At 35.5% G+C, this 24,565-nt stretch overlaps 1 protein-coding gene across 28 annotated transcripts in view; it reads left to right on the forward strand.

Annotated features, from left to right (window-relative positions):
- ABI2 (abl interactor 2) overlaps positions 1-24,565 on the forward strand; it is a 118,153-nt gene that overhangs the window by 57,740 nt on the left and 35,848 nt on the right. For 15 of the 28 annotated variants that reach the window (XM_032354517.1, XM_032354506.1, XM_032354494.1 and 12 more), the window contains exons 2-4: positions 4,601-4,768; positions 14,911-15,087; positions 22,947-23,044. In XM_032354517.1, the coding sequence (XP_032210408.1) occupies positions 4,601-4,768; positions 14,911-15,087; positions 22,947-23,044 (443 nt within the window). Of the gene's footprint in view, positions 1-4,600; positions 4,769-14,910; positions 15,088-16,504; positions 16,523-22,946; positions 23,045-24,565 lie in introns of all 28 variants that reach the window. The other 13 variants (XM_032354504.1, XM_032354492.1, XM_032354493.1 and 10 more) reach the window with 1 other exon arrangement.

Genomic DNA, 24,565 nt, shown 5'->3' on the forward strand with positions numbered 1-24,565 from the left:
ACTTATTTTGAAAAATACATTTAATTTTTATGCTAATGTTATTTAATGATCAAACATAAAATTAGATATAAACCACTTACAAGTATAGCTCTCTTGTAACAATTATAAATATGTAGCAGATTTATAAACAAAGAAAACTACTAAATGAATAAAAATAAGTCAGAAACAGTAATGTTCTGGGTGATACTTTGCAAAAACTCCATTGTCCTTGAAATTTAAATATGGTGGTAGGTTTACTGGTTGTTTTGATTATGATGAACTTGCCCTACGGTGGTTTCTTGGGATGAATTACATCTTCAAATTCTTTAAGCAATTGCAGACTCTATAAAAAAAAAACTTTTGGGGCACCTGGGTGGCTCAGGAGTTAAGCATCTGCCTTTGGCTCAGGTCATGATTCCAGGGTCCCGGGATTGAGCCCTGCATCAGGCTCCCTGTTTAGCGGGAAGCCTGCTCTCTCTCCCCCACACCCCTTGCTTATGTTCCCTCTCTCACTGTGTCTCTCTCTGTCAAATAAATAACAATCTAAAAAAACCCAAAACACTTTAATTTGTACAGCAAGTGTAATGTATATTTGGTCATCATTTGGTGTGAGTGCATTATGTATATATTAAGTTTGCCTCTTTTATCTCATTAATTTGCTTTATAATTACAGTAGGATAACTTGCACCTAACATAATTGAATCTCAAAGCAGTGCTGAATTTGCTTTTTTTCTTAGTTATTTGGTAATTTATATTATGTAATGTTAATGTGTGAATTTTAAAATTTTGTAAATAGATTATTATGAAAATTAAAACACTATAAAAATTTATTAAAGAGAATATCCATGAACTTCCATTTGGGAATGAGTGATTTAGTATCACTCATGATTCTTGAAAAGATACAGTCTGCTACATTAAAAATCCTACAATCTGTGGCTCTTGTTTGAATGATCTGTTTAGGCATAGTGTGAAAAATTTTGGCAAATGTTAGCTAGAATAGAAGAGTTCAAATTTTGTTATCTTTATAGGGTATCCTTGTTAAATTCTTAAAAATAAATTTCAGTTTATGGTGTAATTTATAAGCATAATTCTAATTTTAAGTAAATATTGTAAGTTTAATGACAGTATAATCTTTACATTTTTAAATAAAGTTTATTTTTAATTTTAGGGGCTCCTGGCTCATTTAGTTAAGCATCTAATTTCAGCACAGGTCATGATCTCAGGGTCCTGGAATCAAGCCCTGTGTCCAGCTCCTTACTCAGCAGGGAGTCTGCTTCTCTCTCTCCCTCTTCCCCTCCCTCTGCTCTTGTGCTTGCTTGCTTGCTTGCTTGCTCTCTCTCAAATAAATAAATCATAAAAAATAAGTTTTAGGGGCGCCTGTGTGGCTCAGTTGGTTAAGCAACTGTCTTTGGCTCATGTCGTGATCCTGGGGTCCTGGGATTGAGTCCCACATTGGGCTCCCTGATTGGCAGAGAGTCTGCTTCTCCCACTGACCTCTCTCCTCTCATGATTTCTTTCTCTCTCTCTCTCAAATAAATAAATAAAATCTTTAAAAAATAATAAGTTTTAAATTTATTTCTAGTATAGTTAACATGTAGTGTTCTATTAGTTTCAGGTGTGCTGTGTAGAGATTCAGCAATTCTATCTCTACATCGCTCAGTGCTCGTCGTAAGTGCACTCTTAATCCCCCTCGCCTATTTCACCATCCCCCAGCCCGCCTCCACGAGGTAGGCATCTGTTCATTCTCTATAGTTAAGCATCTTTTTCAATTTATACATCTTTTGTTTGCATCAACATTTGTGAAATTTGACATAGATATGCCTGTCTTGAAAGTAGCTGATAACAGAAACCTGGAATGTATGTTTGTATGTTTGCTTTTCTTTTTTTTTTTTTAAAGATTTTATTTATTTATTTGACAGAGAGAGATTGTGTTTTTAATGTCACATTCCACTTGTTCATTGCTGGAAAGCAATTGACTTTTGTCTGTTAACCTTGTATCCTGCCATCTTATTGTAATCTCTTATTAGGTCCAGGAGGTTTTTTCTCAGTTCTTTTGGATTTCTATAGTGATCATATCACCTGTGTCCTCTCCTCTCAAGGGTTCCAGGAATATATTTTTTTTCTTTTAATACATTAGAAACTGTATAGTCTTATTAAATAAAATATATTAAGTCCACACATAGTCCTAATAAAGCACTTCAGAATCCACTATGTGCTCCCTGGTCAAAAGACAGATTATAAGCAATCAGGAAGCATTCTTGTTCTTCTCCTGTAATGACCAGAGAGTTGTTATTTCTTTGGTTTTCTAGACTGAGGTGAATTATTTAGTAAATGTGGATGTAAAATAAATGTATACCCTTTTAGGAAAGAGTTAGCTATACTTTGATATCTGAAGTTTTTTGTTTGTTTCAATCTCATCAGCTGATATTCATGACTTCTATATATTCATGACTTTGTGACATAATTGCCATTAGAAATATACATCAGGATTTTAATGGATTGCCAACTTTTTCCCTAAAGATTGATATATTTATAGCAATATGTTTATAAAATTCAGAGTGTTCCTTTGTGTTACTTCAATGATGCCCTGAATACATACTTTATGTTGATTTATATCAGTGTTATGTCAGCCACAAACAGCATCTCTATTTAGGTTTTCTTCATACATTTTACATTTCAGTGTCCTCAATCTTCCAAAGAAAAGTAGATACACACAAGGCCTATTTAAAAAGAGTCTTTCATATCTTTGATGAAGATCAATCAGCTCCATGATTTCACAATAGACTAGGAGCAGAAGTGGAGCATGAAGTGGTAATATTTGCTTTTCAGAAAATCTCAGATACCATGAATATAAAAAAGGATGCATTGGAAATAATTATATCTACCCAAATATCTGTCCTCTTGATCCTTTGAAGAAGTATATTGTCAAATAAATTGTTTCAGTTCTGAATTATTCTCTATAGTGAATACTTTGATTTAGAGTAATATCTGAAAAGTATTAATGACTTGCTGCTTTTACTATGAATTCAAGAAAAGTCGTTGATTTTTTTGTTGTGTTGAGCTTTTCACTTGTTAGGATGGAATGGTGACTTCTAAGCTACTTAAATGTACAATCAGAATCTAGAAGTCTTTATAGTGTTTTCTAAGAAGTATTTATCTTCAGCCAAATTTGGCTTCAACTCTGTTGTTAATTCAGGTATTGAGGAGAGTGAAATTACTAAGGATTAGAAAAGAATAGCAAAGAAAAAAAGCTAATATAGTTATCCTTAACTCTTTGCACATTAAACTGGGTATCATTTGATTATTTTGTTGACTGCTGCTTCTTCAAAAGAATTTTGCTCTCCCTGGAAAAACATATATGGGGTTGTTAATTTTGATTCCTTTATTGTATAGGAGAGAAGAGTGGAACATGGTGGACTTCGAGCAGTTAATGACCACTCAAAGAAATAATGACAGTTGTTACATAGAAGGATTTGTAGTTTTAGAAAGTGGTTTTAGATTCATTATTTTATTTGGTGTTCACACTACTTAGAATGGTTGATACGGAGGTTTATTTTTTCTGCTTTGTAACTGAGGAAATTGAGAAACTGTTACTCTTGTCCAAGCTGATATGTTGTAGTAAATAGTAGAGCCTACATGAAAATAAAAGATTTCTGGTTCAGAGGCTTGTGTGCTTTCTACTGAACCACAGTATTTATCCAGAACTAGGACAATAAGATGGTGTCCTGTATTTAGCAGCATAGAATATATATCTTTATCATTGTTTTGCCTTGGGACCTTGGAAATGATGAATTAACCACTTTTTACCGTGCACTCTGTTTTGATACTTAGCAAATTATGTCTTACAGAGTTGTGACACTTAAAATGCTTGAGAAGAAAGATTTCTTTGATTATTTTATTTTTAAAAAATGATTTATTTTATTTATTAACATTGGAGAAGAGGGTTGAGGTGGGGAGAGAGAGGATCTCAAGTAGACTGTGCACTGAGTATGGTGCCCAATGTGGGGCTTGACGCCATGACCCTGAGACCATGATCCAAGCCAAAATCAAGAGTAGGACGCACAACTGACTGAACTACCCCGGCGCCCCTTTAATTATTTTTATTTTAATTTCTCATTATTTACAGCATTTTACCCATTTTTGTTTACTTTGTTATTTTTACTTTTCATTATCATAATTGTTTTGTCATTATGATTACCTTAGTGAGATACTACATTATAGACCCATTTCATATTTAGAGGGGAAGGAAAGAACAAATTCGGGAAAGTGGGAAAATGGATGCCGGAATTTATATATTCAAATCAGTGCTACCTTTCCAAACAGTTATCTTGAGAAGCTATATACTGCTGCCATTGCTCAAAATGTCCAGTGGATCTCATTTTTAAAATAATGGGTATAGGATTTTATTTGCATCTATACAAAGAGGTACATATTCAACATGAAAATGTTAGTCAACTCATTCAGTACTTGTTGGGTTTACATGATAATGATAATCAACATTCAGAACCTTTTTAACTAGGGTGTATAGATTTGGAAACAATGGTTTTGATGAGTATTTTTGTAGAGTAGATTGATAGAGTGGATTATCTTTAAATTAATGATCTTTTTTTCTCCCCCTTAGTCAGCAGATAAGCAGCGAGCTCTAGAAGAAACCAAAGCCTACACCACCCAGTCCTTAGCAAGTGTTGCCTATCTGATAAATACCTTGGCCAACAATGTCCTACAGATGCTGGATATTCAGGCATCCCAGCTGCGGAGGATGGAATCTTCAATCAATCATATTTCGCAAGTGAGACAACACTGTTTTCCTATTTTGCCTATGAGGAACACTTGTTAAACATAAGCTATCTGTATCATGCTGGCAGCCTTTACTATGTGATTTACTCACACATACGATTTGGAAAATACAAATTCAGTGTCAGGTTGTTTTTTGTTCTTTTTGTTGAGTGATTATCTTCTCTGTGATTTTGACAGGGAAGATTTTAATGGTTTCTATTAAAATTCAGTAGTCATAGGAAAATAATCAGCATTGAGGTAAAAATGTGTCTGGTTTCTTCCAACTTTTATCAGATTTCATGTTTCTTTATCTTTCTTAAAAGATATTAACATGATAGCCTTATCACTTCTTTAATTTTTTTTTCTCTTGGTAGGATTTTTGTGCTCGCTTCGGCAGCACATATGCTCCTGGTAGGATTTTTGTTTACCAGGATGGTACCATACCTACATAATGGACATATTAACCTAAGTGAACTTATGGAATTATCCTTATATAAAACTTAAAAAAATTAATGTTATACTTTTTCCATTTTAAAATCTGTTCTCATAATATATAGAAACAATAAAATGGAAAAAAAAACACCTTTTTCTACTGTTCAAACTTTTCACCTTTACTACTTTGCTTTACTTTGTTCCAATACTTTTTTTTTATAAATAGTTTTTAAAATGTAGGTGTGATTGTATTATGTATAGAATTTTGGATTTTACCCTTTTAACTTACTGTGGTAACAGACATCCTCCCATGACGTTGTGAGCTCTTCATAAACATGTTCAATGGCTGCATAATGTTGCATGTATGTGTCATTACTTTCATATCCATTTTGGTATTTTGGAGCCATTTAAATACTTCACTGAGAAGCGAGTTTGTAATTGTAAAATGAATTTTAAAAAAACATTAAAAAGATAAAGGTTTTGATGTGCCTGCTTCTCTTTGATGAGATCTTTGGAACTTTCCCAGTTCAGCACTGTCCTTTGAGTGACTTGATGTAGTATTCATTTTTTTTGAAGATTACTTATTTTTTTATTTGTCACAGAGAGAGAGTACAAACAGAGGGAGTGGTAGGCAGAGGGAGAAGCAGGCTTCCTGCTGAGCAAAGAGCCACATGTGGGGACTCTATCCCAGGACCCTGGGATCATGACCTGAGCTGAAGGCAGATGCTTAACTGAGCCACCCAGGTGTCTGTTGATGTAGTATTTTTTTTTTTTAAAGATTTTATTTATTTATTTATTTGACAGGCAGAGATCACAAGGAGGCAGAGAGGCAGGCAGAGAGAGAGAGAGAGAGAGAGGGAAGCAGGCTCCCTGCTGAGCAGAGAACCCAATGTGGGACTCGATCCCAGGACCCTGAGATCATGACCTGAGCCGAAGGCAGCGGCTTAACCCACTGAGCCACCCAGGCGCCCCTGTTGATGTAGTATTTGACACTCTTTTATAACTAAATGATTAGAACTCTTCTGGAATAACAAATTTTAAGATGTCCTTTATAAAAAAGGGCATTATATTTTCTTTTTGTTCATCTTAAGAGTTCAGGACTCTTCTGAAATTGACTAATAATTTTTCAAAGTCTGAAACTTAACTTGTATAATTAAATAAAATACAGTCCAGAAAATCAAATCAGATACAGGAGTACTCATATTATTTCTGTTACTTGAAATTTCCATCAGACTAATTTAGAGGGATTAGTTGTTATTTAATACTAAATTTAATCTTGAATTTGAATTTACTACTGTAACATTTTCTTTATATTCCATATAACCTTTTATTTATTTATTTATTTTGAGATTTTATTTATTTTAGATTTTATTTATTTGACAGAGAGCGAGAGAGCACAAGCAGGGGTAGTGCCAGGCAGAGAGAGAAGCAGGCTGCCTGCTGAGCAAGGAACCAGATGGGGTGCTTGATTCCAGGCCCCTGGGATCATGACCTGAGCCAAAGGCAGCCACTTAGCCCACTGAGCCACCCAGGAACCCCTAAACACTTTTTTTTTTTTTTAAAGATTTTATTTATTTGAGAGAGAGAGAGGGAAAGAAAGCATGGGAGTGGGGTCAGAGGGAGAAGCAGACTCCCAGCTGAGCAGAGAGCCTGATGTGGGGCTTAATCCCAGGATCCTGAAGCTGAAGGCAGATGCTTAACAGCCTGAGTCACCCAGGTGCCCCTAAACTTTTTCCTTTTTTAAGTAGGCTCCTTGCCCAGTGTGGATCTCAGTGCAGGGCTTTGAACTCATGAACCTGATCAAGACCTGAGCTGAGATCAAGAGTTAGAGGTTTAATTGACTGAGCCACCTGGATGCCACCCACGTATAAACTTCTGTAAACTGTATAATTTGCTGCTTGTTGTATTGCTGTGTGTCTTCAAGTAAAAAACAAAACCCCAAAAGAATTGATGAGGTTTTTGTTTTTGTTGTTTTGTTTTTTTTGAATTGGTGAGTTTTAATGAATGAGATGTACATTTTATTCTGAAGAGACCCCTTGGAGGAAACAATAATGATGAAATAGATGAACTTAGATTTCTATAGGAGGAATGTTGACAAATGGCTAATCTGATAGAGAATTTTGAAGTTTGAAAGTCTTAAAATTTTTGTGTGTTTGAAGTCTTATTAGCAAAGGACCTAAAAAAGAAAGAAGGGTGAATACAGAAGAAAAATTAATATATTAGAGTTCCTAAAGAGGATGAACAACTTGTTATTAGTTTGTAAGAGAAAATAGGAGTGATTGTGAAGGTAGTAGACAGTAAGCAAATGACAGTGAAAGATAATCATCTATTTTTTTAAGCAATCTCCATATGCAGTGTGTGGCATGATCCAACTCATGACCCAGAGGTCAAGAGTCGGATGCTCTCCTGACTGAGCCGTCCAGGCTCTCCAATAATGATCTGTTTTTTGATAATTCTGTACTACTTTGGTAGAGAAAGTTGCAGTCTTGAGGAGAAAGGTGAGTAAGTCTATCTTAAATTGTAATTATTATGTATTCATTAATGAGAACATTTTTATTTTTGAGTAGCACATAAATCTACTTATAATTTGTAGGTCTAATTAGTATGGTCTTTTAAAATATTTTAATGGAATAAGTGAAAAATGGGAAAGATAAGTGGATAGAGATTTAGAAGATCAGAAATAACAGGGGCCTGAGTCAGAGCCCTGAATATGTTGAATTTTCTTTTGTACAATTATTTATTTATTTATTTATATTTTTATTTGTTTTGAATCATCTTCATTTGGAGTTGAACAATCCCTGGACGGGTGAGGTTATCCGCAGCTGTCCAACACCTGTTAAGTCTATACAAAATAGTATGTTGAGTGAGAGGTTGAATAAGAGAAATGGGGGGATGGAGGCTATATCTAAGAAATCAGTAAATTTTTAAAAATTATATATTTTTTATTATTTGCTTTAAGGATTGAAATATTTTTCAGCTATTCTTTTTCCTGTCTCCTGGGGAAGAACTTTCTCACTTTTTAGCCTTCTGTGCTCTAGCTCTTTTTTCCATAGCTTTGGGAATGGGCGGGGGGTCAGGGATCCAGGTTTTATTTTGGTTCTTCTGCTGACTTGCCTGACATTTGACCAACTTGAACTTCAGTTTTCTCATCTGTAAAATGGTAGGACTGATTAGATGATTTCTGAGCTATCTTCCATTTTGAATTCTTTTTTCTTTTGAGATTCTCACAAATGAATTTTTTTTTCTTTCTGTTCTGCTGACTTTGCTGTGTACCTCCATCTGTGCCCCTCTGACCTCAACCTTCTATTACTCTGATGTAACAATTATTTTCTAAATTATTCTGAATTAGAATCTGAGGATGGGAATTCCATTGACTCTACCAATTATGTATCCTGAAGATGTGTTAGGAACATACATAGTTGTGTTGTTTTCAACAAACAGAGTAATAACTCCTTCTCTAAATATCAAACAGGATAGAATACAACTATTTAGTGTCAGACTTTTTTGTAGTAAGTGAATAATATAGCATTAAGTAGTATACTAATATATACCACACTCACCATCAGAAGTATTAGGATAGGTTCTTGATGTGGACTACCTTAGGTATTTTAAGGATGGCAATTTTATTATTTTTATTATTATTTTAATTTTTAAGTAATCTCTTACACCCATTGTGGGGGTCGCACTTAGAATCCTGAGATCATGCTCCACTGAGTGAGCCAGCCAGCTGCCCCAGGAATGGCAGATTTTTTTTAAAGATTTATTTTTTTTTACTTTTATTTTTATTATTTTTGTTTTTATTTTTTTTATATTTTTATTTTTTATTTTTTTAAAGATTTTATTTATTTATTTGACAGAGAGAAATTACAAGTACACTGAGAGGCAGGCAGAGAGAGAGAGAAGGAAGCAGGCTCCCTGCTGAGCAGAGAGCCCGATGCGGGACTCGATCCCAGGACCCTGAGCTCATGACCTGAGCCGAAGGCAGCGGCTTAACCCACTGAGCCACCCAGGCACCCCTGTTTTTATTTTTTTCTATTTGACAGAGATCACAAGTAGGTAGAGAGAGAGAGGGGGAAGCAGGCTCCCCACTGAGAGAGCCCAGTGTGGGGCTCAATCCCAGGACCTGAGCTGAAGGCAGACACTTAACTGACTGAACCACTCAGGCACCCCCAAAATTCAATTTTAAATTAAGGAAATTATACTAAAGTTCATCAATATGTAATTATGCATAAAAATAGGATTTATACAGTTCTTAAATTAACTTCTTTTTTTTTTTTAAAAGATTTTATTTATTTATTTGACAGACATACAGAGATCACAAGCAGGCAGAGAGGCAGGCAGGGAGAGAGGAGGAAGCAGGCTCCCTGCTGAGCAGAGAACCAGATGTGGGGCTCAATCCCAGGACCCTGGGATCATGACCAGGGCCGAAGGCAGAGGCTTTAACCCACTGAGCCACCCAGGCACCCCTTAAATTAACTTCTTATGTATAGTTTATATCATTTTATTAAAAAATGAATAACTGAAAATTATCATTTAGTAGTAACTAATTTGTTTTAAGGGACATGAATAATTTAAAGCATATTTGTCATTTAAATAATTAAATACTTATTTGAAACAGTAACTTACTAATAAAAATGGAAACATTTGAAAACACTCAACTTAGTTGAGTTAATCCACTGTAGGTGTTTGCAGATACTTTCCTACACTGATGGTCTGTGGTCTGAGGTACTTGTGCAGTACAGTCACCTCTCGATTATCTGTGTTAATGGGACACAACAGTGCATGGATAATCCTAAAACAAAGTACTTGATAGAGTACCTTCTCGATATCTGTTGTGGCCTGTATGTGTTTGGATCAATGAAGGAGATGTGAGAATGGGTCTCAGGCTTCCAAGGGAGCTGGGAGCCAGTATGACTATCTCAAGGTGATAAGAGGGGTTTTCGAGGCCTTGGGTTTAGCACTGCAGAGCTGAGATGCCATGGGGAGGCCCACAGCATGTGAAATCAGACCCGGCAGTTGGAATGAGTAGGATAGAGACACACATTAATAAGGATCTTTCAGTAAGAATAGTCCACACAGTTGCAGTGATATTACTTGGTGTGTTTTTGGTTAACAGGTAGCAAAAAACAATAGTGTTTATTAGAAGTGTGCTTGCATTAGTTTTGGTCATCTTTGTTTGTTAAACACATATTTTACTTGCCACATGTAAGAGCTGTTACTGAGATCTCCACTAAGTAAGAATAAATTTATTGTCATGTAGCTAGTTATTTCAGAAATCCAGGACAAATTTGGAATAATTTTTTCTTACTATTAAAATTCTTCCTAAATATCAGTTTTGAACTAGTTCTTCCAAAATTTAACTTTAATGCAGTCTAGTTTAGTCATGTCAAAGAATATTATGAAGGCAAATGCAGTGGTGATTAGTGAAAGCTATGAATCTGATTTAGGAAAAACAGAGAAGCCATATTTTTAATTAAAAACATCATAGGAGCTTTATTTATTTATTTTTTTAAAAAGATTTCATTTATTTATTTGACAGAAATCACAAGTAGATGGAGAGGCAGGCAGAGAGAGAGAGGGAAGCAGGCTCCCTGCTGAGCAGAGAGCCCGATGCGGGACTCGATCCCAGGACCCTGAGATCATGACCTGAGCCGAAGGCAGCGGCTTAACCCACTGAGCCACCCAGGTGCCCTCATAGGAGCTTTACAAAAATTCTTTTTTTGGGACGCCTGGGTGGCTCAGTTGGTTGGACAACTGCCTTCGGCTCAGGTCATGATCCCGGAATCCCGGGATCGAGTCCCGCATAAGGCTCCCAGCTCCACGGGGAGTCGGCTTCTCTCTCTGACCTCCTCGCTCATGTTCTCTCTCACTGTCTCTCTCTCAAATAAATAAATAAAATCTTTAAAAAAAAAAATTCTTTTTTTTTTTTTTAAAGATTTTATTTATTTATTTAACCGAGAGAGAGAGACAGAGAGACCACAATGAGGCAGAGAGGCAGGCAGAGAGTCAGGCAGAGAGAGGAGGAAGCAGGCCGCCTGGTGAGCAGAGAGCCCGATGCGGGGCTCGATCCCAGGACCCTGAGACCATGACTCGAGTCGAAGGCCGAGGCCCAACCCACTGAACCACCCAGGTGCCCCCCAAAATTCTTTTAATACTTGCAGTTGGCTGTGAGTTGATGAGTGCTGAAGCTGGATGGTAGGTATATATAGAGAGAGGAGTGTTCATTCTGTTACTCTAATTTGAATATGATTTTCCCCAAGAGAAAGCTTTGAAAAATTTGAAGTAGGTGATTCCTGAAAATTTCAGAATGTTATGGACCAAACTTTCTCCTCCTTCCTTATGGATTAGATTTGTTGTCTCTGTTATTCAGACTCCAAATAAAACCATAGCTATTTTCTGAATATGTATTTGATTTTGTTCACAAGAACTCCTACAGTTCAGCCTAGTGTGGTAGTAAGATGGCAAGAATACAAATTATGCTCTTTGGTTATCTTAACCATTTATGACTTTTATTATGTAGATTTTTTAAAAAAGCGAATGAAACCGAATATCTATACGTAGCCAGACACTAGAGACATTAATCTCTTAAGTCCACTCTTGTAACAAGTTTGGAAACAATTGACATTTGAGAGGGCATAATGTAAGGACAAGTGAATTTGTCTTTCCTATACAGCACTGGTTGTTGAGCAGTGAGTTTTACCCCCACGGGGACATTTGGCAATGTCAGACAGTTTTGGTTCTCAGAGCTTGGTTCCGGGGAGTGCTGCAGGTCTGCTGGGATACTTGTTCACATCACGCAGTGCTCAGGACAGCCTCCCACAACAACAAAATGATCAAAATGTTAAGAGTATCACTGTTGAGAAGCTGCTCTCGTTTTCTAAGATGTAGGAATTATTTTAGAGTAGACAGCTAGGAATATTATATAACCAAACTCAATTCTTGTGATTTTCTGTGGTTATGTATGCTGTCAAGAATTATGTTTTAAACATGCCTTCCGTTTTTACCTAGAATTAATATAAGAAGCAACATTTTTCTCTTCAAAATTCCTCCAACCAATTCTTTTTAAAGTTTAGTGTTGGCAAAATTATCATTCCTGATGAAGGGATGTATTTTCTTTTTTCCTTTTTTTTAAGATTTTATTTATTTATTTGACAGACAGAAATCACAAGTAGGCAGAGACACAGGCAGAGAGGAGGCAGAGAGGAGGAAGCGGGCCCCCCGCCGAGCAGAGAGCCCGATGCGGGGCTCGATCCCAGGACCCCGAGATCATGACCTGAGCCAAAGGCAGAGACTTTAACCCACTGAGCCACCCAGGCACCCCGGATGTATTTTCTTGAAACTCATTGTTTGCACTTTGCCTTCCCTCCCAGGAAGCTGGAAGAGCCTAGATTAGGTTTATAGTTCTGAAATCTTTTCCTTTGCTATATTGGTTTTTGTTTAATCCTTAGTGTAGTGATCTGTGGGTTTGGGCTGTGTATTTGTGTGTATATAAAGTGAACACAGAAGTAGTATATAAGTGCCTCTAGGCCCCAGGCATGATCAGATGTTTTTAGTGCTTTTTAAAAAAAAGTCTCAGTTTTTTCAAACAGTTAAAAAGTATGTGCTTAGTATAAAATGTAATTGTATATTAATGCACATATGGAAATTTGCTTTCCCATTTTTATTCTCCGGAAATTTGTTAATATTTTCACCACAAAAATTTGAAATTGAAGGTTCAATTTGCAGTTAACTTAGAATTTGACTCTGGACAGTTGGGTTTGCATTCTTATGGTTTCTTTTCTTTTTTTTTTTTTTTTTAAGATTTTATTTATTTATTTGTCAGAGAGCGAGAGAGAGAGCACAGGCGGGGGGATGGCAGGCAAAGGAAAAAGTAGGCTCTCCACTGAGCAGGGACTCCGATGTGGGACTCGACCCCAGGACCCTGGGATCATGACCTGAGACTAAGGCAGACGTTTAACCTCCTGAGCTACCCAGGTGCCCTGCTTTCAGATGTCTTTTTCTTTTCTCTTTCTTTCTTTTTTTTTTTTAAGATTTTATTTGTTCATTTGAGAGAGCACAGAGGGAGAGTGAAAGGGAGAAGCAGACTCCCCACCTAGCAGAGAGCCCAATGTGGGACTTCATCCCAGGACCCTGAGATCATGACCTGAGCCAAAGGCAGATGCTTAACCTCCTGAACCACCCAGGCACCCCCATTTTCAGATTTCTTAAAGTGATAGTTAGTACTGTCATAATGGTTATCATCTTTTCATTTCTATGTTATTACTGGGTTCTATCTTAGGAGAGGGGAAAGTGAAGTAGGGCCGGGGAGGAAGTAATGTCTCTTAATTGCTGCTTGAGCCAGGAGTGGTGTGAGAGATATGAACAATTTTAATGAGGTTTTTTCCTACTTTTTTGACTGCAGTACACTGTAAAAAATATATTTTACATTGCGTCCAATACACAATTTCTGTATGTATTCTGTATATCTGTGTATCTATATATCTATATATATAGTTATATACATAAATAAATGTTTCAGGAAAAAATAATATGCGTATATACAGTCTAGTATTTATGTTCTTTTTTATTTAAAATCATTGCTCTTCACCAAATTACAACCTGCTGTTTGAAAAATGCTGTTTAGGGCGCCTGGGTGGCTCAGTGGGTTAAGCCGCTGCCTTCGGCTCAGGTCATGATCTCAGGGTCCTGGGATTGAGTCCCGCATCGGGCTCTCTGCTCAGCAGGGAGCCTGCTTCCCTCTCTCTCTCTCTGGCTGCCTCTCTGTCTACTTGTGATTTCTCTCTGTCAAATTAATAAATAAAATCTTAAAAAAAAAAAAAGAAAAAGAAAAATGCTGTTTAAGTGTATTAGTTATCTGTGTGCAGAAAGTCACCATCTATTAGCAAATAGAAGACTAAGTAAAAAAACACATTTATCCTATGTGAACATTTAATAAATAGGATGAATTAATGAAATATTTTATAAATATTTGTCATGATAAAATCTAAGCAAACTTAAGTGTTTTGTTTTGATAAAAAGATGACTGTTAACAGTGTATGTATATTTTAAGCCTCTCTTTTTTTGGTAAATAAAAAAGCATTTGAACACCAATGGAAATTATATTAATAGGTCATTTTAAAATGTAACCAAATTAATACTTCGGGCTTTCTTAATCATTATGTTAGTTTAAATATTAATGGAGTTTGGGGAAAAGTTAGCATGCTTTAACCCAAAGGTTGGCACACTTTTTCTGTCAAGGCCCAGCTAATAAATATTTTAGGCTTTGCAGGCCATCAGTCTTTGCTTTAACTTCTCATCTCTGCCTCTGTACTGTGAAAATATGTATGCAATTAGAATAGCTAAATTTCTGTTCCCATAAATTTTATTTATGGGAACAGAAATTTGAATTCTGTATAATTTTCATGTTATGACATTATCTTTTTCTGACTTTTAAAAACCACTAAAACATGTAACCACTACTCCTGAGTTGTTAAAGCCAAACAAAACAAAAACTTCAGGTTGTAAAAAAACAGTTTGTGGGCCAGATTGGGTCTTTTGGCCATGATTTGCGACCCTTGCGTTAGCATAAGAATGGAGAAAGCCAGTAGGTCCAAAAAGGACAAAATTTAGCAGTGGAGCTCAAGTATATGAATAATGATGTTAAATCTCTGAGGATTTATATTTTTATTTTTCTGAGTAATACAGCTATACATTTTTGTGTTGTGTTTATATTATGTTTTGCAGACTGTTGATATTCATAAAGAGAAAGTTGCAAGAAGAGAGATCGGTATTTTGACTACCAATAAAAACACTTCAAGGACACATAAAATTATTGCTCCGGCCAATCTTGAACGACCAGTTCGTTATATTAGAAAACCTATTGACTATACAATTCTAGATGATATTGGACATGGAGTAAAGGTAAGTATAATTTTTGTCAACCTTTTAAAAACAATAGCCCATAATGGAACTAACTCTTTAGAAAATTAAGCTTTTGTCTTTTCTTTCTTAGAAGCCCAAGTTTTGGCCCAGTTGTGGTTCTGAAGATTCCTTACTACTATTTTATCTTTCTTGCTTCTTCTTAGTGCTGTGTTTTCAAGTTTTAAATAGTCATCTTTAAATAAATTGCATTTACTTAATCGGTTATATAGATCAGGCAAATAAGTATGGCATAATTTTTCTAATCTTTTAATGATTTAATATGACTAATTAAAAATTTCCTCAGCATGTTCTTAAAGTACCTTATCTCAGACATTTATCAGCAAAGCTTTGGCATTTGTGTTCAGAAGGAACATGTATAAACAACCATGTACTTTGAATCTTTCTAAAATAATTTTACCTAAATATTTTGGGTGAGAATAGTGTCGATGAAAGTAACATGTGAATTAATATTTCCACTGCTTTTGAATATGCAGCCATTATATATATGGGCTATGTTTTAAAATGTTTTGGAGTATCTGCTGTATAGTGCCATGATCAAAACTGAGGTGCATATAAATTTCATTTAAATTGGTATTTATACTTAATTAACTATTTGGAGCTTCCACTAAGTATTAAGGTACTTAAAGCTTTCATCTTAATCAGTGATTTGAAAGGCATTGACTTATCAAATGTGACTTAGAATACATATTTACATACGTGTGAAACTGTATGGTTTATACAGTTGATTTATGTCTACATAAGCAAATTGAAACTGAAAAAATACCCTACTGTTATGGCTAGAAATCGGTTAAATGTAAATTTAATGTAGATCTAGGTAAAAGAAAACATATAAAGTCTTTTTCTTAGAATTTTGATATCAGCATTATTTGGAGTTTGATATTTAATTTTATAAAATATTTAAAATTTTATAATTTGAGATTTATTCAAGGCTAATAACTGCTGATAGAAAATCTTAGGGTACTGCCAGAACGTGATCACAATAGGCACTTAGAATGTAAAGCATCGTATTTGTGCTTGTCCACTTGCATAATAAACACATGATTTCCTTCCCACTCCAGTTCTCACTTAATTCAAGTAAAATGTTATTCTTTTGGGACTCTGTACTCTTTTTTATTATTTGGACTTTCAGTGTTTAGGGGTCACGAATTTGAAGAAATCTTTAATAAAGGTTTTGAATAAAACAATGTCACATAATTTCATCAAAAAACCCTCCTGTTCATACACATTCTGCTTTGACCACTCTTTCTATGATCTACTGAAACATTATTTTTTAATGCTGAATGCTTAACTTGTTTTTTCTTTGTTTTTTTCCTTTCTCTTCACATCCTGAAGTTCCAACTAACCTTTCAATGCTTTTTTTCCTTACCTCTTTTATTTGCTCCATTTATGCATTAAGTGGTTGCTTAGATTTAAGGTAAGAGATTCCAGGGCTGGATTTCCATTCTTTGTTCTTATGTAGAATATTACATACGGGGAGTGAAGAGATATTTGGCACTTGGCCTTCTAAAATCAACAAATCCTCTTAATTTTTAAAAATTTTTGTCATGCAGCTTTGTGGTGTGTCTTCATGTTCTGTGAGGGCAGATTTTTTTTTGTCTGTTTTGTTCACCACCCAGTCTTGTGTGCCTAAAACAGTACCTGATGCAGACATTAGGTGCTCAGTAAATATTTTTGAATAAATGCTTATTTTGCAATGTTAATATATTTTGTGGAACTAAAATATGTTATCCTATCATAAAATGTCATTATAAGTAAAATTAGGTGGAGTTTTGTAAATGTGGAACCTATGTTACGGATTGGAGGGCCAACTAATGTGCTTTATTTAACCCTCCCCCTGTGTAATAGCCTTTTTATTCTATAAATGGTGTGCTTTACTATACACCTTGTGGCCAGTATGTCATTATCTCTTGACTCTTAGTCAATGTAAAGAAGTTGAGAAGTGGAAAATATTCAGTGTTATGGGTTTTTTTTAAGTTGCAGTATCATGTATTTTGCAAGAAGCAAAATTAGTTTCTCTTTTTCGAATTGCTATATAAGATATACATTTCAATATAAACTCACTTTAAGAGTTTTACTAGCTGAGTATCAATTATATCAAAACATCAAAAGTTCATGAGTATTTAAAAATACACATTAAAAATTAGAAATATTTATTTTAGTAACACATTAGGGGTTGTTTTTTCACATTTTAGTATTTTGGAAAATTAATGGTAAAAGACATTCAAGTGTATTCAAGAAGCATTTAAATAGAATGTTACTAAAATTATTTTCATCAAACTTAGCATGTATTTCCTTTTTGTTCTTATTTTCTTAGCTAAACTTTATAACTTCTTTTCAAATACATTTTCTTTCAAAACCCTGTTATTTGCCTTGTCTTCAGAATAGAAAGTGATAACAAGATGATAACTGGATCTGAATCATTAGCTACTAATACCAACCATAGCCACAGACATTTTAACAGATCCTGGTCGAGAGATGAGACTAGAGGAGTCAAGCTAATAAACTTCTGGTGTTACTGAGTAGAATGTTGGGTCCAAGCCCTTAGTCTCGGTGAGTGGGGCATGTGGACTTTGTGAGGGTACTCCTTCCGCATTATATACAAAGAACTAACCCAAAGCAGTATGTGACTACCTTAGCTCTTTTCCTGTAAATATTGTATTTAAATTTTAGCTATTGATGTGTTTTTTTCCAAAGTGATAAAAGTGCACAGAAAGATTACCTGAAGGAAAAACACAGAAATGGACCAGTTCTTTTCCCCTCTAAGTTTAGACCAGCTTGCTTATCCTACTCTGCCATGCTCATTTCCTCCAAACCCAACTATGATTCCTTCTTGACCTTCCTGGATTCAGAATCTGTTCCATGCGGGAGATAGATCAAAATGAGTAGGAAATGAGAGAAGCCCCTAGAAAGAAAGGAAATATCACACTTGTATAAGGCTCCTTCACACCTTTGCTGTTTGTACCAACCATAAGGCTTCACTCCTGAGTACTGTGGCTTTATGTAGGTGTTTCTGCAATATCTGGGTAGAATTGCCCAGTGAAAAGAGTACCCTGAATTCATCCTAGAAGCTAGAATGCACCCGTGCTCTGTCTTTTCTTTCTCTCTGCTTTGTGAATGTCTGTCTTCTCTGTTAACTTGTAGCAAGCACATGGTTAATAATTTTAGGTGAACCAAAACAAAGAGTGAGAAAGATGTTTAGTGTATAACAAATCATTTCTCTTTCTATTCTGGTATTAAAAAATGGAGTGCTTTTGGAAGGGTGATTAATGGAATAATTTAATACATTAAGGTAGAAAATAGAATTAAAGAGAAAATGTTACAGTTGGAAGGGGCTGCAGTGGTTTAATGGTTTAAGTGGTTTCCAACTGATCTTGGAGACCTGTGGATTATATCAAGTGCCCTAAAGGACCCCTGATGTTTGTTGGTAGAATTATCTGCTACTTTGATTTCCTCAGCTCTTCATGAACTCTGTCTTTGCTCTTGTTGCTGTCAGACTTTTGATCCTTTTCAGACTGACTCTAAACAAAGATCACACTTTGAGGCCAGACACATTTGACTCAGAAGAATTCTCCATACTAAAAGTTGAATTTTTAACATTTTATATAGAATGTTCTCCACAGTCAACTAAAGAAAAAAAAAAAACACATAAATTTCAGATGAAAAGGACCATGAACCACCGTGAGAACACGCTACAGTCAAATTCCTGATTACAGCTTTGATTTCCTTGAAGGATATCCTAGTCCTTTTCTTTTCTTCTTTCTTTCTTTCTTTCTTTCTTTCTTTCTTTCTTTCTTTCTTTCTTTCTTTCTTTCTTTCTTCTTTTTTTTTTTTAAATAAGTTGAACTTATTTATTTGACAGAGAGAGATCACAAGTAGGCAGAGAGGCAGGCAGAGAGAGAGAGAGGAGGAAGCAGGCTCCCTTCTGAGCAGAGAGCCTAATGCAGGGCTCGATCTCAGGATCCTGAGATCATGACCTGAGTCGAAAGCGAAGGCTTAACCCACTGATCCACCCAGGTGCCCCCTCTGTGTATATTTAAAACCCATTCTTTTTTTTTTTTTTTTAACAGTCCAGCTTAGACTTTTCTCTGAACCTTTCTGTAGTTTTTCCTTCTCACATTGATATTTCTGCATATTTGATTCCAAAGTACTTTAAATTCCTTAAAAGCAGAGGCATCATTTTATGGGACTTGGTGTCCCATTCCTCCTCCCCCCGCCCCCAGCGCCAAATGTCCCCCTTAGTCTTCATATTCCTTACCCTTGTACCTAGTGGTCTGGTAGGTGATAAGTGGTTGATAAATGAGGGATATACTCCAGGTATCGTTTTAGAATGAGTCTGCTACTGTTCTGTCACAGCAGGACGTATGTCAGGGGGAGATTTCTTCATAGCAGAAGGGATGTCCTTTGTGAACTAGAGATACTGGCGAGCCCGCTTTATAAAAACAGTGAAGTTCCCAGGGTACCGGAGAGCACTGAGGTTTATAGTGAACATTATATTATGATGTATCAAGGTTCACGGAGATACTGAATGTCCCAAAAAGGCACAGAGCAGGAAAGGTAGGAGCATTATAGAAAAAATATTAAGGCATGAGAATGGGCCTGATGCTTGGTGCTAGTTGTAGAGCTCTCCAAAGCCTGGGAGAGAGGACCATTCTTGGAACATAAAGAACTTCTCTCCCTCCAGTTTTATCTGCATTCCTTAGTCTCAGTCCAGTTGTGAAGTATTTGAGCCTCATCACTTACATGTAATATTTCTTCTGCCTTTGAGGGTGTTTTTTTTTTTTTTTTGGTAGGAAAATAAGGGGGATGTTTCCTACTCTTCCTCCTTATACTTAATACCTGCTTTACTTGGCTTTCAGTGATGACTTTTAAAAAATACATAATTGAGTGATTGTTGAAGTCTGCCACCAAACTGCATTCTGATTCCCAAATAAAACTTGAAAAGTATAATGAGTGATCCCACTCGTGCTTCAGGACCATTAACTACACGTTTATATGCCAAGCGATAGTTCTGTTTATGTTTACAATTTGTTTTAAAATTTCATGTGGAATTGCTGTTATAAAGTGGGTGCGGTTTTGCTTTGCTTTCTTTGTCCCGAGTTGATGGTCTGTTCTCTTTCTCTGTCTCTGTCTTTTGATCTCTCTCCCTGGAGGTCCCCTTCACCGTACACACAATTTAGTCTGTGTTTTGCTGCTTGGGAGATGTTGTCTCCCCACAAACTTCCCTCAAAATAGTGTTTAGAACCGTTATTGTTCTCCAGTAAGTTTTTTTAATCAAATGATTTTGTTTTTGAAATATACTTTCTTTAATTATAACACAGAGCCCACCTGTGATGAATTAAGTTTTATCTGGCAGTTATTCCTGCTCTTTCCCCTTCTCCTTAAATTAGATGGCAGTATTTATAGTTCTTTAAAGATTTCTTTCTTTCTTTATTTGAGAGAGAGCACAAGTGCGAATAGGAACAGAGGGAAAGAGACGGGTGCAGGGAGAGAGAAGCAGACTCCCCACTGAGCACAGAGTCCCACAAACCCACAACCCTGAGAGGTCATGAGCTGAGCTGAAATCAAGAGTGGGTGCTCGACCAACTGTGCCACGTAGGGGCCCGCGGTGTTTGTATTCTGCATAGCAGAGTCATTGTTTTACTTAGCATGGAAGCATTTTCCACAAAGGAAGACCACCTTGAAGAAATATTGAAATTCTTTTAGCTTAATATAAGAGTACAGTATCAGTGATGTATAAAATTACAGTTTTTTGGACACTCGGCAGGGCCTCTTTTGTTTCTTCAGTGATTTAAGTTATGTATCCAAACCCCATTAACCAAGCAGATACAATCATTTGATGATCTGTATCATCAAATGTGTCAAGTTTTGTTTATGGAACTGTCCATCAGATTTTAATTTATTATAGAATGTTTATTTTATATTTTTTAATTGATTAGAAGATACTGCAATTTAAATAAAAACTCTTTAGATACCAAAACCTTGAATCAAAGTTGGAAAGCTGTTTTCAAGTATTTTAGCTATTCCATGTATAGAATAAAATTCTCTTTTACTTTTTCTGTCCCTGCTCCTTTTCCTTCCTGTTTCTAGCAAATTGATGTAGTTTAGTGTGGCTCACCTACTTCTCCCTCGTCACTCAAAGTAACTTTGGGTTTTATGTTGTTTAAGGTTGAGCTTAAAGGACTTTGGTTATACTATAAAAAATCTTCTGGTATCATAAATGAAGATTACAGTTTGAAAAGCTACTGGTTTTTTGTGATCTTACTCCTAAAATTTTCCCCAAATGTGGACTGATTTTTTTCAAAAAATTTCTGGCATTTTCATTTTAAGATATGATTAGCATACCCTCTGCTTATTAATGAGGGGGAGAACAAGGACAAGTTAATCTTTATTCTTACTTAATAACCGGTTTGTCTTGTATTTGTTTAAAAGTAACAAAAGGATTATAGACGAATGTTTCACGTTAAAAATATTGACATCTCAAAGGTATCGTTTGTCATTAAAGATTGTTTTAACATCACACACAACTTGTTCACTGGGCTATTCATTTGAAGAGTTTGTTTCTTGATACATTATTTCTTGTCTATTCAGATAACCACTAGTCTTTTAGGAGTTTTACAAATCGCATTTAAGCCAGAATTAGTTTTGACAGCCTTAGTACTCTATATACAATTATGAGTTTTAAAATTTATATTTTGAAATACAATTATAAATGTATCTTGATTTCAGTGGTGTAGTGTCTTACAGTTTCATTTTATAACTTGAATACTCCAGGCATATTCTTATTAGAAAATATTTTTTTTTTAAAGTATTTGGCAATCCAGAATATTAGGGGCTTGAAATAGGGTCAGGTATGAATCTATCTTTTGAATATTTACTCTGACCCATTGGTAATTTCAAACAGTTTGAGACTGTATTTGTGAATGACTTCTATTACTGCTTTAAGACATGCAGATTTCTAGAGCTTTGGGTGTGAGTGCTGATCTACTTCTTTGGTGGCATCAGTTGTTCCCAGATGACATTAGTCTCCTACCCTTGCATTTTCAGTTAGACACAGAATAGTGAGGAGTCATGGCCCAGCTCTGACTTAGGACTCTGTTACATCTTTCCCAGAATCTTTATTTTGGGTCGGAGTGGGACTAATTCCCAGTGGAACTAGGGCATTGTCTGTGACCCCTGTGTTGCTTATAGTTGAATGGGATACCTCAGCCCTGACTTTCTAGTTCAGAGGTTTAGGAGCGTGTCTTAACTTCCGGCAGTTTTCAGGTGGGTGATTCCTTCATAAGAGAACCAATTAAAGAAATCTGAATTGTAAGGCTGATCCACTATTTTAAAAACTGAAAATTTTTTCAGCATATCATACCTTTTAATTATTTTATATTCTCTAGTTACAAGGGATCAAAACTGTAGTGCATATTTTTATTGGGAAACATGTATTTTTTTAATAATATACTTGCTATCTAAAAAGAGTTATTTAAAGGCATTGTTTTTGAGTTTCTCTTTATTAGAACTAAAGTTCTTATAGTTATCCTATTGAATTTCAGTTAAATATAGTATCGAGGAATCTAACCAGTGATCTGTTGGTGTGATGGCCTAATGGCAAATACAGTCTTTGCATATAAGTTTACAATCATTTAAAAATCTCATGGTAGGAAGAGTCCTTTGAGTACAACTGTAGAATAATAGTAGAGTAGAAATTGCATATGAAATGCATGGCCTCTAATTTTTTTTTTCCTCTTTAAACCTTACCCTCCTTTGTTAAATAGCATAACGTTATTTCCCACAAGTGACACTTTGTTTCACTACGTACACGTTTTGATTGTTCCTCAAAATTTTTTTAGGTGAGTACCCAGAATATGAAGATGGGTGGGCTGCCGCGAACGACACCTCCAACTCAGAAACCCCCCAGTCCCCCCATGTCAGGGAAGGGGACACTTGGGTAAGTATGTAACTAAATAACAACTGAAAAACATTTCATGTAGTGTTGTTGAAAACCAAACACTACGTATATTTAAACTATTTTTTAATATTTGAAACAAGAACATTTTCTTCCTAACATTAACTTTTTTGTGTGTAACCTTCCCTTTTTCTGGGAAGCGTGTTTATACTTTAAAAAGATTTTGTTTAAAAGTTATTTTTCTACTGAATTTTGAATTTGAGGTAAAATCCTAGCCCAAGTTCATGGTTTATTATAAATTGCACTCTAATTTCTGAAACATTTTAGAGTTGTTTCATCTTACATTTAACAGAAGAATAGACTATTCTTGTGAAAAACACCATGTAGATTTACAAAATTCCGTATGTCTTGTGTTGTTATGAGAATATCAAGCTTAATTGCTCCAGCAGAAGTGAGCTCTGGATTTAACTTTGGGCAGAAATGGCCAATTAATGTAAAAGTTTCTAACATTTTTCTTCTGTAGCATCATAGTGTAAAAATGTGATTTACTGGCGTTCCTGGCCGGCTCCAGCAGAAGAGCGCGTGGCTCTTGAGCTCAGGGGTGGGATTTCCAGCCCCACAATGGGTATAGCAATTACTTAAATAAATCAATCTTAAAAAAATTTTATCATGGAGATTTGTGATCAGATGGACATAATATATCCCAGAAGCCAGATGACTAAGACTGTGGTCTAGCTCTGCTCCTGCTCTTTTGTCTTGCGTAGTCAGCCTCTTTGCAATTCAGTTTTTTCATCTGTAAAAGGGGGTAATATTTGTCCTCTGTCAACTTTTCAGAGTCATTGTACCACAAATTGGATTTTTAAAAAAATGTATAAGACAAAGACAAAATGCTTTGACAACCATTGGCTTTATGATATATTCTTAAAATTTTTTTAATTGGAAATGTTGTTTTTGGCCCCCTCACCAAAAAAAAAAAAAAAAAAAAAAAGAAAGAAAGAAAGAGAAAGAAAATGACAGAAACCTAATTAAGCACCATGGGTCAGGACAGTACAAAGATGAGTTAGAATGTAAAGGAGGATAATTCTGGAAGAGGAGTTACAGTTAGGACAGTGGGAAATAAAAGACCAGAAATGAATTCCAGCTAGAAATAAGATCATTTTATTTGGGATCAGCAAAACAAATTCTGCTTAGATTAGAGAGAAAATTAGTAGATCAAATAAGATTTAAACTTCAGGGTAGAATGTTGAAGAGATGATAGGGTATAATTGTGAAGAGGCAAGAGTAGAGAGATGAAGAGGAAGTATTTATTTTCCTATGGAACGTCTACATTTTTATCATTTGTAGTGCCTAATAGCTTTTGTTAGGTGTTTTTTTTTTTTCTTTTTCAGATTTTGTTAGGTGTTAAGTCAAGATTGTTCGCAGGGTAACCCACTGTCATCTCTTCTAAAATAAAACTTCGTGTCGCTCTCAAATTCTGAAGATTTATTCATATACCAGAATTTGTTTCCCTTGTGTGTGAGCAAGGGTTCTGCAGGATCTTGGAGACCAGAGTTGCTGAACACC

The sequence above is a fragment of the Mustela erminea genome, chromosome 8, assembly GCF_009829155.1.
Source record: "Mustela erminea isolate mMusErm1 chromosome 8, mMusErm1.Pri, whole genome shotgun sequence".
NCBI lineage: Eukaryota > Metazoa > Chordata > Mammalia > Carnivora > Mustelidae > Mustela > Mustela erminea.